This window comes from Eschrichtius robustus, chromosome 5 (genome assembly GCF_028021215.1).
Source record: "Eschrichtius robustus isolate mEscRob2 chromosome 5, mEscRob2.pri, whole genome shotgun sequence".
NCBI classification, from domain to species: Eukaryota; Metazoa; Chordata; class Mammalia; order Artiodactyla; family Eschrichtiidae; genus Eschrichtius; species Eschrichtius robustus.
Genome location: NC_090828.1, coordinates 55,342,986 through 55,360,534, shown reverse-complemented (window position 1 = coordinate 55,360,534; position 17,549 = coordinate 55,342,986). Strand labels below are relative to the sequence as shown.

At 40.0% G+C, this 17,549-nt stretch overlaps 1 protein-coding gene across 4 annotated transcripts in view; it reads left to right on the top strand.

The window, feature by feature from the left end:
- The window catches only part of OSBPL6 (oxysterol binding protein like 6), a 213,312-nt gene extending 197,620 nt beyond the window's left edge, over positions 1–15,692 (top strand). For all 4 annotated transcript variants that reach the window (XM_068544858.1, XM_068544857.1, XM_068544856.1 and 1 more), the window contains 10 exons: positions 1,760–1,847; positions 2,657–2,910; positions 3,670–3,807; positions 4,151–4,214; positions 5,741–5,819; positions 7,382–7,526; positions 9,502–9,646; positions 11,465–11,591; positions 13,701–13,823; positions 14,992–15,692. In XM_068544858.1, coding sequence (XP_068400959.1) covers positions 1,760–1,847; positions 2,657–2,910; positions 3,670–3,807; positions 4,151–4,214; positions 5,741–5,819; positions 7,382–7,526; positions 9,502–9,646; positions 11,465–11,591; positions 13,701–13,823; positions 14,992–15,100 — 1,272 coding nt within the window. In that variant the 3' untranslated portion in view covers positions 15,101–15,692. The remainder of the gene's footprint in view (positions 1–1,759; positions 1,848–2,656; positions 2,911–3,669; positions 3,808–4,150; positions 4,215–5,740; positions 5,820–7,381; positions 7,527–9,501; positions 9,647–11,464; positions 11,592–13,700; positions 13,824–14,991) is intronic.
- Positions 15,693–17,549: the final 1,857 nt, after the last annotated feature.

The following is a 17,549-nucleotide window of genomic DNA, read 5'->3' as shown; positions in this document are numbered from 1 at the left end:
AGTGACTCATTTGACCCAGCAATTTCGCTTCTGGGAATAAATCTTAATGAAATTGCCAGACAGATTCACAGAAATATGTTTACAAGGATGTTCATCCAAGTATTGTCAATAAATAATAAAAAATTGGAAGCCACGTGAATGCTGGTTAAATTCCTTGTGTTACATAACTGTCTAATGAGATATGTTGCCATTCCAAGTAAGGATGAAGAGCTATATTTATAAGAATGGAAGTATATTCAGAACACTATAAAATAGTTTGTAAAACAATCCCCTTTTTCAGTATCTAAAGATAAACGTATCAGTGTGTTTACATAGGCATTTTGAAATTGGGGGTAGTACCTATGAAATGTTGAAAGTGATTTCTTTTAGGTCATAGAATGGATGATTTTCATATCATCTGTTTAGCTTCATGTAATTTCTGATTTTTTACGATAAGAATGTTTTGTTTTTATGTTCAGAAAAAATACAGCGTGTTTCCATTTGAAGAAAGTAAATAAGTATCAACAGTTTTCTTGCATATAGTAGAAACATTGGTTTTCCCATTCCTCTGAATGGCTCTACAGTACTTCTCTGTTTTCTTATCTGCTCTGTCTCTAAATCCCCTTAGTACATATATTGCCCCTTAATTTTATTCTTTTTTTTTAAAATTTATTTCGTCTGTGCTGGGCCTTCGTTGTGGTGCGCGGGCTTCTCTAGTTGCAGCATACGGGCTCTAGAGCACGTGGGCTCAGTAGTTGCAGTGCGCATGCTTAGTTATAGTATGTGGGATCTTAGTTCCCTGACCAGGGATCAGACCCGGGCCGCCTGCATTGGGAGCACGGAGTCTTAACCACTGGACCACCAAGGAAGTCCCTGCCCCTTAATTTTATTCTTATGTGAATTTTGGTTCCATTTTAGTTCCATGTTTCTCTCATGTAGAGAATGGCTTAATTCTCGATTTCTCTCTGTCCCTAAATCCTTCTCCCCTGCCCCCAAATAATCTGCCAAATTTTGTCCGTATACTTCAGATGTGGTTCCCAAATGCAGCTTTACTACTTGATCCTTGCTGTGGCCATCTTAGTGTTATTGGTCAGTATTTCTTACCCAGATCTATGTAGGATCCTATTGTCTGGCCTCCCTAGGGAAAGCTGCTGAGTATCTTCCTGAGAACTAAATATGACTCTGTCATTTCCTTGCATTTAATAACTCATATGATTATATTGTGAACCCTTTATGTTGACATGAAAAGCCCTTCACAGTCAGACCTCATCCCGTTTGCCCTGTCCTCTGTTACAGCCACTCGACTTCTTAGCACTCCTAGGATAAATGTTTCTCTCATGGTCCTTGCCGTTGCACACTATCCCTTCTTCTTGTGCTTCTCCCCCTTCTAACAACTGGGCAACTCCTGCATCCTCCAACACCCAGTTCAAATATTACTTCCTCAGGGCAGCCTCTCCTGACTCCTCTAGGGGGATCCATAGGGCCTCCTTTTTTGCACATTCTTACTGTGTTGAATTGAAACATTTCTGGTTATGCACTGGCCTCCCCCAGCGTCTCAGCCCAACTAAGACAGAAAGCTACTTAAAGATAGGGCTGCTTTCTGGCAATCCTACATTCTGGCTCACGGAAGACCCTCATTGCACATATGCCACATACAGTTCCCACTGTGACCTCTGCTTCTCATTTGGGCAATATCCTGTTGTTTTTCATTGTTTGATTTTTCTGAACTTTCAAGACTGAATGAGAATTCTGATCCTTTCTACGTTCTTCACTTCCTTAGGCTTCAGATGATGAGTCTTACATCAGTGATGTGAGTGATAATATATCTGAAGACAACACCAGTGTTGCAGACAACATTTCTCGGCAAAGTATGCATCCTTTGAGCTTCCAGGTGGTTCTATCTACATGCCAAGTTACAATGCTGATGATTCAATGAACAATCATTTTGACTCCGTAGCTAATTTTTCCTTTTGCAGCTGATTGTTCAATAAATTTTTATTCGTATAATCTGGTGAGGTAAATGGTTGAAAATTTTGTTAGGCAGATGGTTAAAAGAAAAAGTTTAAATATCATATATTAACGCATATATGTAGAACCTAGAAAAATGGTACAGATGAACCGGTTTGCAGGGCAGAAATTGAGACACAGATGTAGAGAACAAACGTATGGACACCAAGGGGGGAAAGTGGCGGGGTGGGGGTGGGGGTGTGATGAACTGGGCGATTGGGATTGACTTGTGTACACTGATGTGAATAAATTGGATGACTAATAAGAACCTGCTGTATAAAAAAATAAATAAAATTCAAAAATTAGAAAATAATAATAACAATAATAAAAGACATAAAGAAGAAAAAAAAAGTTTAGTTCTTGTGTAAACCAAAATTTTGTGTCCTTCATATTAAATATATTTAATTTTTAGAAGTTTGACTTGTCTTTTATTGTGTAATACTTGAGTATATTTAACACTTTGTTTAAAAAACTATACATTGATGTTCTGTGCATTTATCAGCAACCTTGTATTGCAATAATTCTCTTCCCTCTTGAGAGAGTATAATGAAGGCTTAAGAAATGTATCACAATCAGAATTATTTGAAAAAGTTCCTACCCTCCCAGGTTCTGGGAAATAAGAAAAGCAAGATCTCTTTCACTGTGATTCTCCTCTTTCTCCCTCTTCCAGTCTTGAACGGGGAGCTTACAGGAGGAGCCTTCCGAAACGGACGTCGAGCACGCCTGCCAGCTCCCTGTCCTGACACCAGTAACATTAACCTATGGAATATCTTGAGGAACAACATTGGTAAAGACCTGTCTAAAGTCTCCATGCCTGTGGAGCTAAACGAGCCACTCAATACTCTGCAGCACCTCTGCGAGGAAATGGAGTATAGTGAGCTTCTGGACAAGGCTTCGGAAACGGACAGTCCCTATGAGCGCATGGTAATAAATAACAGAGCAGCGCCCTTTGGAGATTTGCCAACCCTAGACCTGGGCTAAGGCAGAATTCATTATGATAGCATATTTGGTTGTTGCCTAATAGTCTCACCGCATAGGTAAGAGGAATCCATTTGCATAAACCAGGCAGGGCCAAAAGGATCCAGATACCTCTACTGAAAGATACACACTTTGTGACTTATTCTTGGTTCCGGGTGGTTCTAAAGTTAGAATGTAAAGGTATCACGCTCCTTACAGGTTTAAGACATGCCTAGCCTTGCTTTATCAGCTTTTCCTGAATGCCAGGGGGGCCCATTTGTTCAGGAACTTAGGTCTGAGAAAGTAACCTCCTGTTTGTTCTTTGCCCTGGCCTCTACTCCATGTGATTGTGGAAAACTTGACCTGCCCTCTGAAAAGCACCACCAGCCACAACCCTCCTGCTAAGATTGTGCAAATGGCATAACCTATACACTGGCTTTCAGAACCTTTGAACTCCGTGATACTCGGGAAATTGGACAGACAGATGAATGAAGAATATTTGGCTTCAGTTGTCTGCTGGTTCCCATGCAGAGAGTTTAACCTCATTTTCAATTATCTTGTTTTTCCCTATGAGTATATGAAGAGTCTGTGCAAAAAATAGAAAATGCAAATGCCATCAAATGAGCACCCACTGATGGGAGTGTATAAAATCTAGAGGAATAAGGGACAAACAGACCTGGAAGTAGTCTCTCCTATATTATTTTCCTTTCTTAAATGTTTTAACAGGTTCTTCTTGCTGCATTTGCAGTTTCAGGATATTGCTCCACGTATTTCAGAGCAGGAAGTAAGCCATTCAACCCTGTCCTTGGGGAGACTTATGAATGCGTTAGAGAGGACAAAGGATTCCGTTTTTTCTCAGAACAGGTAAGTCCCACTGGACTCAGTGAGTTTCTGTGTAGAAACTGTAGGAGTGCTGTTTGATGACGAAAATAGCTTTTTGATAAACATCTGATTGAGGTGGGTTATAATACTAGTTAACAGAAAATTCACTTAGCCTATCTATATAACTACAACCTCTAAATGTGTTTAAGCATGAAGTTGTAAAAGTTAAAGATTCAGTAATTTACTTACACATTTTGAGAAGAATTCACTAATAGAGATGGATGAGTTGAGTAGTTTTTATTTGGGGGTAGCCAATATACGTTGTAAAAAATTATCATTTATGGAAGTTCTAACACCGATGTCATTTTTTGTTTTTAACTACCAGGTTAGCCATCATCCACCCATTTCTGCCTGTCACTGTGAATCCAAGAATTTTGTGTTTTGGCAAGGTTTGTGTTTCAATTATCACTTCAAAATCCAATTGATGAGCCTATGAGAAAGTTTCTAGTTTCCAAAGTACTCAGTTTAGATTTCTACTTTTAGAACTCAGAGAATATTGGTAGTTGGTGTGGAGTTCAGTTTGAGAAATTAGATTTCCTGATTTAAAGATGGAACCATGTCATCTAGGAGATGGGATTATTTATTTAGGAAGCAAAGCCCTATGGGACAGCAGAGCTCTACGCTGACCATGCCAGCTCAGGGCTATTCCTTTACCTCATTCAACTCATTGTCTGCATCTTTAGCATGGAGGTTGTATCTGCTGGCTTCTTGCTTCTTGAGGGTGTGCCAAGAGATCTTAATCCTCAAAGAAGGCTCTAGAACATGTCATATGTGGTCACAGTCTATTTAGATATATATACATTGCAGTGATTTCTGGTCTTTAACTCATTGAGGCTTGGGGGTTTGGATTGAAGTCTCTACTAAATCAATACCCATTGTTTGATTAGAATGTTGCAAACTCGCCTAGAATAAAAAGTTTCAAAACCCCTCTAGAAAGAAAAAAATATGTATGTAAATTTACCATTAAGTGTGAATAGTTCCCTCACATTCAGGGGAGGTCAAAAGGGTACTTCACTGATCACAGAATGACTTTTCTCACATGTACTTCCTCAACCTAAAAAGGATATGAAATGATAGAGCAGCACTGTGACTGTACTTTATTGCAGATTAAGAAAGTAAATCATTTCTTGTTCATAACAAAGAGTCAGAAATTTTGTGGAGATAGCACTAAGCTCCCTTATTTCATCAGAATGAGACCGGGCAGTTATTAACAAATGCACAGATACACCTGAGTGACCACAAGTAAAACATAAAGCCATCATGTGAGATGAAGTGCTGGGCCCTGGGTGGTATCTTAACAACCAGCATGGGAACATGTTCATTAAGTTAATCCCACTTTCTCATAAATCTTACCTATCTGTGTTTAGAGGCATTATTTTTTTACTGTTCTCCCAAGTCGTGTAACTCTTTAAATATGTATATAAATCAATTGTACTGCCATACCACAATCTGCAATTACTTTTTCTATACATCATACACACACACACATACACATACACACATATATACATATATATATATAAAATATTTCCACCATTTAGTTAAAACTTAAAACAATATTTGTGGAGACGTTAACGCCGAGTAGAGTCTATGTATGTGTGGATGTGAATATGCACACACACACACACACACAGGTTATTCCAAGACTTTACCAATTTATTTGTTGAAAACACATATAGAGCATATATTATGGAAAAATATACATAGATATTGGGGGGGGGAGGGTTTCACAGTTAATCTTCTCACCTTGGGCCATCCTCAGGCACTTGTCTTATTAAAGCAACACTATAGAATCAGTTGGGATTACAAAAGTTTCCTTTGTAAAATATAAAGTGTAATACAAAAGTTCATTTTTCTAGAGTAAATGATTAGATATGGAGTGTATATTTCTTGTCCTCTGCCTTATGTCGTTTAGATATCAGATGGAAAAACAAGTTCTGGGGGAAGTCGATGGAAATCCTGCCTGTGGGAACCCTGAATGCCATGCTTCCAAAGTAGGTTGTGCTCATCTTCCTTTTGGTCTCTTATCTGCTTTTTTAAATCATAAATGGCTATTTGAAGCTCTAGAAGGTGCCAAGGGGCCATTTCCCTGTATGGCCAATGTTTCTGTAAACTTCACCAAAGTTTTGAGACTGGGCCCCGACAAAAGCTAATGAGAACTTTAGCAGATGTGTCGAAGCTTCCTTTTTATCTCTTCACATCCTGCATTCATCAGTCAACGCCCGCCTGTCCCAGTCACCACATTAGTTTGCATTTTATATGAAAATAAAATGCAAACTAAAATGGCTCTTTTTAGCCATTTCTTTTCTATATAATTTATACTTTCACTTTTGAGTTCATCTTAGATCCAGGCACTATTTTTAATGTTTAGTTCATTAAGGAAGTGATAGAATCCTTTTATGGTTGTTTTCTAGAGGATATAGCTTGTACATCTTAAAATTAATTGAAGTTTTCATTGAGGCCAAAGGCTTGATTGTTTTTCTTTCTTTCTTCATTTGGTTGATTTTTGTTCTGTTTTGTTTTTGTCTATTTGAATGACAGAATTTGCTGGTAGATTCAATATAGAGGATGATGGGGAGAGGGAGGAATTCCCAGAACCACAAAATAAACTTTAAGTATTTACAAACTCATGAGGAAGAGAGTTTTCCATAGTGCCTACATCATACCAATTCACAAATTTTTTAGAAACCCAGAAGCATTTTATTTTGAAACTGTTTTATTTGAACATATATGTAATGTGCAAATTTAAAGGTGAGTAGAAACTTTGTCATCGCCTTCCTTGGCAGAAACTCGGTAACCTTACTCTCCAGAATTTGTATTAGATTTATGCCATCTATGCTCGTCAGTCTTTTCCCAAAGAATTATTCACATATTTGGCCTTAACTCACAGCATGAAACAATGTCCTCAGAGTAGCCTTTCTTGAATGCACACCCTACTGTCTCCTCCCTAGGACCCTACTGTAGTGGCCCATTGCCTGTAGGGTAAATCCAGACTCACTGGTGGTTCATTGAGGGCCTTGGCTGCTCTGCCCTGTCCCGCCTTTCCAACCTTACCTCCCGTCACACCCACTCACCTGAAGTGTGCCACACACAGGCCCCCGGATGCATTGTGCCCTTCTGGCCTCTGTGGCTTCGTCTCTGCCTTTCCCAGCCTGTAGTACCTTCCTCTCCACCCTGCAAGCTTAGACCAGACCCAGCCTCCCCTAGAAAATCTTCCTTGCCGCTCGCCCCACGTTCCAGGCAGATCTAAGGACACTCCTCTGTGCTCTTATAAGCGTCCATCTATCCCTACCGTACTATTGGCTCCAGGAGAGCAGGAAACAGACCCTATTCAACTTGGTAGCTTTAGCACCTGGCCCATAGAAAGCACTGAAATGTTCCTTAAATGAATGAATCATGTCATAAATGACCTTGACCACATAGAAACTTCCAAGAAAGAAATAAGAGAAAGATGAAGGGAAAGAAAGCTATGGCTAAAGAACATTCTCATTGGTAGAAACAGTAATATTTATTTGTTACCTTCACTGTTTTTAATCAGTGCTGTATTCTTCACTAGGTATGGAGATTGCTATGTGTGGAATAAGGTCACCACGTGCATACACAACATCCTGAGTGGGAGGAGATGGATAGAGCATTATGGAGAAGTAACCATTAGAAATACCAAAAGCAGTGTTTGCATTTGCAAACTCACATTTGTCAAGGTAAATAATCTTACAATAGCAAAGGAAAGATACATAAAATGCTTCCTAAGGAAGAAATAAAACAATTACCTTAAGCAGCAGCAAGTGAGTTAGTTCTGTATCATTGATCCTTAGGGACATTTTAGGTAAGAAAGCAGAACCAACTGGTGGAGTTGCTCTGGGCATGCAGACGTCTGACGGTGTAGAGGTCAACAAAGGCACCATCTTGAAAGAGGAAAAAAAAATTCTTTTTAAAGAATTTTCTTTTTAAGCAGCCAGTTCATTAAGTAAAATTCCAGAGAGTACTTCTTGCCTATAACAAGTCTCCTGGTTTATATTCTATTTATATTCCGCTTGATTACAACATATTCAAGTGATCTTATTTTAGGGAACTAAATATATCGCACTTGTCATTTTCTGAAGATGCATAGAGATGATAGCTTCCGGTCCCTATAAGCTTATCCAACTCTGCCATTATTATATAATCTTAACTAAGTTCAACAAAAAGCAGTACCTTTATTAACAAGAGAAGATGTTAGATATTTTTCTTTTTTCCTTTTTTTCTTATAGACTGATTAGGTGGCTCAGAACTGAAGAGCCAGGATCACTATTTGCGCTGACTGGGTCGTGCGTGACAGTAGCTGCGCGCACTTAGTTTTCTAGGCTAGGAGAAACTTCGATTTAGGCCTGCCCCTAATATTTGCAGAGCTCAGGGCAAGAGTACAAATGGCAGTCCCCATACCGTATGTGTAAATATTTAAAGTATGTAAATCAAGCCCACAAGCTGTCAGATAAAATATGTTCTATCCTTTCATGCTGACAAAAGTACCTTTTTTGACAAAACCTGCAAGTCCAGGTTGGACACTTGGGAACACCGAGCTGGAAACCTGGCAGCGCAGGAGAACCAGGCTGGCCCACAACTTTCCCCACTTGCTTCCCACCCCCAGCTCTGCCCCGCGCTGCAGGGGGCTGCAAACACATGTGTAGGCAGTCCAGTCCACACCCCCTCAAACAGCCACCCTTGGCCACCCCTCAGGCCTAACGATAAATCCAAGGAAAAGCCTGTGCAGGCTGTGGAATAAGCTTAGAGCCATTTGTGGTTTTTTTTGTTTTTGGCTGCGGTGGGTCTTGGTTGCTGCACGCGGGCTTCCTGTAGTTGTGGCGAGAGGGGGCTACTCTTCGTTGCGGTGCACGGGCTTCTCACTGCGGTGGCTTCTCTTGTTGCGGAGCACGGGCTCTAGGCGCGTGGGCATCAGTAGTTGTGGCACGTGGGCTCAGTAGTTGTGGCTCACGGGCTCTAGAACGCTGGCTCAGTAGTTATGGCACACAGACTTAGTTGCTCCATGGCATGTGGGATCTTCCCGGACCAGGGCTCAAATCCATGTCCCCTGCATTGGCAGGTGGATTCTTAACCACTGCGTCACCAGGGAAGTCCCGCTTAGAGCCATTTGGACAAGGAATTCTAGGGTCCTGCATACTTGGGGCCTGATCTAGAATAGGGGCCATGGGATCCAGATGGGTAAATTCCCGCAGACTTCTGACCCCTTGGGGAAGAGCATGGCTGGAAGAGAGCTAGAACAAGGTGTTCCTGATTAAATTTAGTCATTTACAGCTACTATGAAAATTATTTTACAAGCTGTTTCTCCAGTGTTGCCAATTGAAAATCATTAAAATCCATGAGCCAAGGGTAGTTCAGGACAGGACAATGGGAGGAAGAAGTTGCTAAACTATAAATTAATATTCAGTTAAGATAGAAACTGAGCCTTCTCTGGGCTGTGCTATCATGCTCTAACATGGAGTGGGGTCATCCCTTTCTTAAAAGTTAAGCCAGCTAACACTTAGATGGCCACCCTTCCATGCAAAACATTTTGAGATAGATGCCTGGAAATGGTTTGCGTGAGAAACTTCAAGGTTAAGAAATTTTTCCACGTGGAAATTACAGGGATTGGTGTTATTAAAGAGATAGAGTGTTTTAACTGGAGTTTGGTTTCTCCAGGTGAATTATTGGAATTCCAATGTGAATGAAGTCCAGGGGGTTGTGATGGATCAGGAAGGGAAGGTGGTGCACCGGCTGTTTGGGAAGTGGCATGAAGGGCTATACTGCGGTGTGGCCCCTTCCGCCAAGTGCATCTGGAGACCAGGTGAGACCGGCATGAGTGTCCTGCCTCAGGGGGGCGCCATGAGTGGCAGAAGGTAGGGAAGGTCAGATCATCCCATGCGGTACACCTTATGTTTTCTTTTAATAGATTAAAAACATAGATGCTTAAGACAATAATATTTACATTTATACTCAATCCACAAGTTAAATAAATTCCAATATTTGATAGTAAGGAGTTGTAGAATTGAGACCAAATCTGACGTGTGGTCAGAGATTGGGCTTCATGTAAAATCTCTCTAAATGTAATAACCGCATTTCAAAAGCTAGGTATACTTATTAAACTATTGGAATAATTGAAATATACAAACTCAAATCCCTACTCGTGTTATTTATTCTCTGTTTTAGTAAAACAAAGGAGAGCCTGCAAACATCCATAATCCACAAATTCAATAATTTAACCAGAATAAGTGATCTTTTTACTTGAGCATCAAAGAGCTGCAATATGCTGACATTTAATAAAAGACATCAAGAGAGCTCTGGTAATACACTAGCATATAATTGACTATCAAGTACAAATGGAACAAGACTCCACATGACATTTATTTTCGTTGGAATTCTGTCAGTTAATCCCTAACTTTAAAATTAGTTATTGGTTTCCTCAATGAGTATTTAAAATCCCTGCTGGTAGAGTGGTTAGTTCATTCATTTGGCAATTATGTATTGAGTACTGACTAAGCATCAGGCTTTGTTCTAGGAGCTTGGAGCGCATTAATGAGCAGAGCCTACAAAGATCCTGCTGTCGAATTTAGTTTGAAAGTGCCAGTAAACATTAATTTAGATCTGAATCTTTTTCTTTTCTAAATGGAAGTAAATTGTAAGTGTTTTTTGGTGAAATCTTAATGCTCATAGTTAGTCACCCAAGCACTTAGTTACCCAGTTGGGTATTTGAGAGAAAAATTAGCCAGTGAAGACTACTGTATGTACAAAGTTTTATTTTAAAAGCTGGATTTTATTAAATATATGAATCTATCAGTTCTGATCATCAACATAAAGTTTCCCATTTAACAAAATAAAACCAATTTAGTTCACTTAAAAAATTTGTAGGGACTTCCCTGGAGGTCCAGTGGTTAAGACTCCACACTTTCAGTGCAGGGGGAGCAGGTTCGATCCCTGGTTGGGGAACTAAGATCCTGCATGGCATGCAGCACAGCCAGAAAAAAAAAGAAAAAACAACTTGATCCCAGGCCTTAAGAATTCCCACAGATGAAGATCCAAGGGACAAGAGCTCACAGTCAAAAATCACAAAACACAAAAGGAACCCAGGCAGAGTAAGACTTAACACACTCTGAAAATAAGAGCACTTGATATTTCAAGAAATGAGGCCTCTTTCAAAACTATGATTAAATATCAACATTTATAGAGAAAGAAAACAATATTTACCATGAACAGATCCTCACTAAATGAATTTCCAAAAGATGCACCTTTATCATCCCACATAAAAGGTCAGACAGACAAGAAGGAACAGTGAGCAACCATACTGGGTATATGTGGGTATATCTAAACAATGACTGCAAAATTAACAGTAATATCCAACTCGTCGGGGAATAAGAATAGCATTTACATTGGAAAGTGGTGATCTTCAAGTTATTTGAGAGGAGGGTGAAGATACTGATTACTTACCCAGTGTCTTAAATTAAGTGTGCAAATAATCATTAATCCTTTAAAAAAAATTGTAATCTAATGTTTATGACTGTAAATTTGATGTTAATGTGAGTGTTAATTAAGCACCTGAGTTAAGTCAGCTTCTGCATGTTCTGTAAGCCTCTTTGCCTCTCACAGTGGTTCCTTGGCCTCATTCCAGGTTCCATGCCGACCAACTATGAGCTCTACTATGGCTTCACAAGGTTCGCTATTGAGCTTAATGAGTTAGATCCTGTACTAAAAGATCTCCTTCCACCAACAGATGCCCGATTCCGGCCAGATCAGAGGTGAGCAGGGCAGTGGTATTTAAAATGAACACTAGGTCATGGCATGGTGCTTACAGAAGTCATCAAGACTTTCGCCACCATCATTTATTTATTCATTGAATCATTCATTCCCTTATTCACTCAGTAATAGCTGAGTCTTCTACCTAGGTAAAGAGCATTCAGAGGATGATCATAATAGAAGATTAGCTCAACAAAAGTTCCCCGCAGAAGGTAACACAGATGTTTTTTAACAAAAAGTGCCCCCCCACCAATTTACCAAAGGTCTGCAAATTATTGAACTCTTCACACAATCACTCCTCACCTCAGTGTTTGTACTTCTATAGTTCTATTACTCTATAACATGGACTATCTTTTTTTTTTTTTTTTTTTTTTTTTTTTTTTTTTAGTTTTGGCTGTGTTGGGTCTTTGTTGCTGCGCGCAGGGCTTTCTCTAGTTGCGGTGAGTGGGGGCTACTCTTCGTTGCGATGCGTGGGCTTCTTATTGCGGTGGCTCCTCTCGTTGCGGAGCACGGGCTCTAGGCACGCGGGCCTCAGTAGTTGTGGCACGTGGGCTCAGTAGTTGTGGCTCGCGGGCTCTAGAGCACAGGCTCAGTAGTTGTGGTGCATGGTCTTAGTTGCTCCACGGCATATATTTCTACTCCTGTATACCTGTGTATACCAAAAATTTCGTTTCTATCCATCACCATACAGTTGATCCCCTTTATCCATTTCAGTGAAGAATAAGAGGATAAGATACAGGGGTACCTAGAAATACTTTGAGTCAAAGTGTGGAGTTTTCCCAACGTGTTTTTGATCCCCTGGGGTGTGAGATATACTCAAAATACAGTACCTTTAATACCTTCTGATTCTTTTTTTTTTTTAATTATTCTTAACATTGTTCTGTACTCATATTGTCCATTCCTACAGAATTAGTTTTACTTCTTACAAGAATTCTATATGTCAGGGGCTTCCCTGGTGGCGCAGTGGTTGGGAATCCGCCTGCCAGTGCAGGGGACACGGGTTCGAGCCCCGGTCTGGGAAGATCCCACATGCCACGGAGCGGCTAGGCCCGTGAGCCACAACTACTGAGCCTCCACGTCTGGAGCCTGTGCTCCGCAACGGGAGAGGCCGCGACAGTGAGAGGCCCGTGCACCGTGATGAAGAGTGGCCCCCGCTCGCCGCAACTAGAGAAAGCCCTTGCACAGAAACAAAGACCCAACACAGCCAAAAATAAATTAATTAATTAATTAATTAAAAAAAAAAATTCTATATGTCATACAAATTGTATCCAAGATCATTTTCTGTTCCCAGTGTCTTTGTGGCTTCATCTGTCTTCTGCCAAAATGTTCCCAGTATTGAATGTTCTACTATTTAGTTCTCTCATATTCCCCCCTCTTTCTCTAGAACATGCAGTCTCACTATTTGACATTCAAACTTATCAGTAAGCTTCCTGTACAGTGTGTATCATATTGTATACCTGTTCTTTGCTCTCATTTTGGAATTTAAATATTTGCAAATCACAATTGGGTCTGCTTTTTTCTTCTCAATTCTATTTCAATATTCCCTTTCTGAATTTCATTTACTATTCATTTCCTTTCTGTGGCCTTTTGTAGTTTCCCCCAACTGTTACCTTATCCTTTTTCATCAGTTTTACTCTCTCCAATAAAACAGGAAAACTCCTTCCCTCTCAATCTGTTCTAAAAGTAGCTGGAGAACAGTCAGGTACCATCCTCCATGCTGTGGCCTTTAACAAGTGCTTTATGATAACGTGGAAAAGGAGCACAACCGGGGACTTCATGATGTCCTAACCCCAGACTCTCTAGTCAACCTGAAAATCTCAAGTTGTGGAACCCTAGACAGCACAGAAAAGTCTTCAAAGCCAACCACTTACTTTTCACTCCTCCCATTTTATTGCTGAATTCAATAATTCAGTTCACATACACAGAAAGTATGTTAGCTGATGGCAGACAGAGAGAGTATGGCCTGGGGAAGGGGCAAAGGGACGTAATCAGAGCATTACTGTTCACTGTGTTATGTTCACAGCAACCAGAATTTAAGTTTAGGCAAATGAGATTATTTTGTTCTCAGAGAAGAAGGTAACGTATTAAAAGATAAACTGCTTTCTGCTTAGATTTTTGGAAGAAGGAAGTTTAGAAGCTGCAGCAGCAGAGAAGCAAAGAGTAGAGGAACTCCAGAGATCTCGAAGACGATACATGGAAGAAAACAACCTTGAACATATACCAAAATTTTTTAAGTAAGTCAGTTTTTACGTTTTGCAAATGGTTGCCACAAGCAATGAAAAACTCCAGGTAAAAAGAAAATGAGGGATAGTTTTATGTCCAGGAAACTTCGAGGTGGAAAATTAAACTGATTTTCATCACTGGTTTTGGCAGTGAAAATACTGAATCAGATTTTGGTCTTGTGAAAAGTTTGTAACCATAAAAATAAATTTTCCTCGACATCTCTTTTCCTTTCATGGACAGCAATAGAGAGTGAGGGTCTTGCCCAGAAGGCTCTTTGTCCTCCAGCTACACCCTTTCGAATGGTAGAAACTTGTTCCCACTCCCTCACCCAGAGATAAGGTGGGACCCCACTGCGCACAAGGTCATCCTGGCTTCCTTAGTATTTAATTTTATTTCTATCACATGGAGCTTATATCCGTTCAGATTTGATCCTTCTGTGGTATGATCATGGGTGATTATTACAGGATTATTTGCAGGATACTTCACACAGACTAAGCTGTAGTTTCCAGATCCATCTGTTGCCCTTCATAGCCAGGACAGATCAGCTCAGAATACCCTCATACCCTTTCTAGTTGCCACCTCCTGGCTGCACTAGAGCAGAAATGCAGTCTTGCCCTTTAGATGTTGAAAGTGCCCTCATTGGGCGTGGACCCTGAGGAGGCTCTTACAGCTAATGAGGTTGCATGTGTTCCCCACAGGTGAAGCAGAGAAAATTCTTGTGGGTCTGGGGTCTGAATTTCTAGTTACAAGGTTTGTACATGCTTTGTTTGGGCCACTTCACTTTTTTTTTTTTTTTTTGGCCACGCTGCACGTGGATCTTAGTTTCCCCAACCAGGGATTGAACCTGCACCCTCTGCATCGGAAACATGGAGTCTTAATTACTGGACCACCAGGGAAGTCCCTGTTTGGGCCACTTCACTTTTTAGTCCTGCCTTGAGGTGATTTATTCCCGCCCTTAGCCCCTCTCCCCATGACCCTACCCACTTCCATTGCAAACATTTCACAACAAAAGTGAGTTTATTTCTAGTCAAAATAGTCAAATCATCAATCAGCAGATAGGATGCTCACTGGCTTACCAAGTACTGCTTATATGTACACGTCTTATCTACAGGAGAGGGTCCAATTAGCAGGTCACCTGAATGAGATTTGTGTCTAATGTTGATTTTTATACTTTCACAGAAAAGTGATTGATGCCAATCAAAGAGAAGCCTGGGTTTCTAACGACACCTACTGGGAGCTGCGAAAGGACCCTGGGTTTAGCAAAGTAGACAGCCCTGTTCTTTGGTAAACTGGGAATATAGAGCTAGCCAACATAACACGCTCTGAATGAATAAATAACTATGCACAATTATGTTTCTTAGAGCTCTGCGTGGTTTCTGGGTCGACTGAAAACCGACCATTTGCTTTTCTATTCATCTTTATAATGGACTTTCAGAAGTGCATTAGACAAGGCCCCTAACCACTTTCAGATCCTTTCTGTTTTGCTGCAACCCTATTCCGTAAAAAAGTCCACACCCTCCTCGAAAAGCAGAATAAAAGGAGCAGAATATAAAATCCAAGGTCTGAAGAGTCTAAAAAGAAAAACAAACTGTAACTGGTGCTTAAAGCTGATCCAGAGAGTTTAAAGCAACATGACATATGAACCACGCATTTGGTCCTTTTCTGGAAGCGCCATGCCCTCGTTGCAGGAGCTCCTGGGCCACAGCAGTCAGCTCAGATGTCGAGTGTGTCTGTTTCATGTGGTGTACTTGTGCTGGCCTTGTCAAAAGAGACGATGCTTTTTTGACATCGTGATGCTTCTCAGAACCTGTTCCATCTGTACGCCATTGTTCATGCCTTAAGAAATGCAAAGATGTACAATAAATCATTTTTTAAATGTGTGCTCCTAGGTTTATGTGAAGGACAGATCTTTTGAATCATGGCATGATTCACTTTCTGGGATCAGAAGAATTGTGAGACTAACTCAAATGGATTGAAAAAAGTAAACAACATGTGCTTTACTTTGATATATTGGTTACTGTATCATATGTCTGAAGGGCAAGAAGGAAAAGGTGTGCTAAGTAGATCTCTGTATTCAGTTGCTCGTCAGTTTCCTGTCCTGCGTACAGTTAATAAACCATCCCTCTTCCACCTAACCTCCCATTGTGCCCTATTATTTGGCAATATCCGTATTTGATTTGAACATTCGGCATCAGTGTTGAAACTTTGGAAGGAAATAACAAAAAGCATATGGAATTTGTCTGTGGGCTTAGGAGTACTGTAAACATAACTGATTTTGAGTGAAACACAGTGTAACCCACATCTATCCTGTGCCCAACCCATTGGCACTGTTGGAATTCCACTGGGAACAGAAGAGAGACCACTAGAAGCTTATTTGCAATGTTTAAATGAGTTCTATGCAAATTCATATTTCATATTCTCATCAAGCGTTTCTGTATGATACATGACCACATATTAAACACTTACCTTGCTATTGGCAGAGATATAAAACTTAAGCTAAGGAATTTATCCATCCCAACAAAAATGGGGGGAGGTGAGGGACAGAAATGTGTTTTGAGTACTTCAGGATTTGTTTTTTCCTCCACTAATACATAGAGGCTTTTGTAGTAACTTGCATCAGTATTCCTGAGTTTCTGCACATAGATAACTATTTAAATGCCTATATATTTTTTAAAAAATCTCTTCAGAGATTTTCCTAGAGAATTATAAAATCACGTATATTTTATTCTGTTATGTTTTTATTCTTAGACTCTTACCATCAGATTTTACGTGTTATTTTAAGCTCTGATAACAAGGTTACTAACATCTTACATTTTGTTATGAGGTGTTGATTTTAGTGTTGTTTCTCCCACTCAAAGCATTCCTAATAATGGCTATTCCACTATCGAACCAAGACTGCTGAGAGCATAAGGGAAAACTCTGAAGTCTCCACTAGGTGGAGCAAGTTTTAGTTATCCTGAAACTCATTCCTCCTTTTATCTGAGTCCATACGTTATATGTACAGCATGCACTGGTTTAGAATGAAATTTCATTGTCAAGCAAACTCCCTAATCCATCGCTAGCTCTGAGCATGTAAGCAACACCCTCCCTCGGTGTCTCAATGTCTTTAATTCCTGTTTTAAGTCTTGGGTGCCTTCCCCCATAGTCGTAAAATTTCCCTTAGTATCAGTTCTTTTTCTGCTCATTCATCTTGACGTTCTTTGATCTGCATCCTGAGATACATGCCTTTAATTTTAATTAGAATGTAATTAGAATTTTGTTGACTTCCTCAGAGAAGTATGTTCTCCCATGATTGGTAAAACTTTAGATACTATTTACAGTGCTTCTTGTCTGTATTTACTAGCACTTCCCTGAAGCGTCTCCAGATTTTAGCCTAAAGATAAGGAAAGAATTCTGCAAATAAAGATACTACAAATAGGAAGATACTACAAGTAGGAAGGTAAGGCACCAGGTGACCAATGATAATATCAATCAGGCAGCTGGAAGAGGACCCAGGAGGGAAGCAACTACTGTACCTCGCAGTGAGTTTTAGTTAAGAAAGAGAATAACTAGTAGAATGGACCTTTACTACCTAATAAGTTAAACATACAAATCAGGTAGGTGAATGTTGGTCAGAGCTAACCTGAAACTCTGACTAGGATTTCAAGATGAGAATGAGAAGAATGTCAAATTAATTAAAATCACCACATTCTTTATAATATCCCAGATTTATCATTTATTTTGAGATTCTGATATCC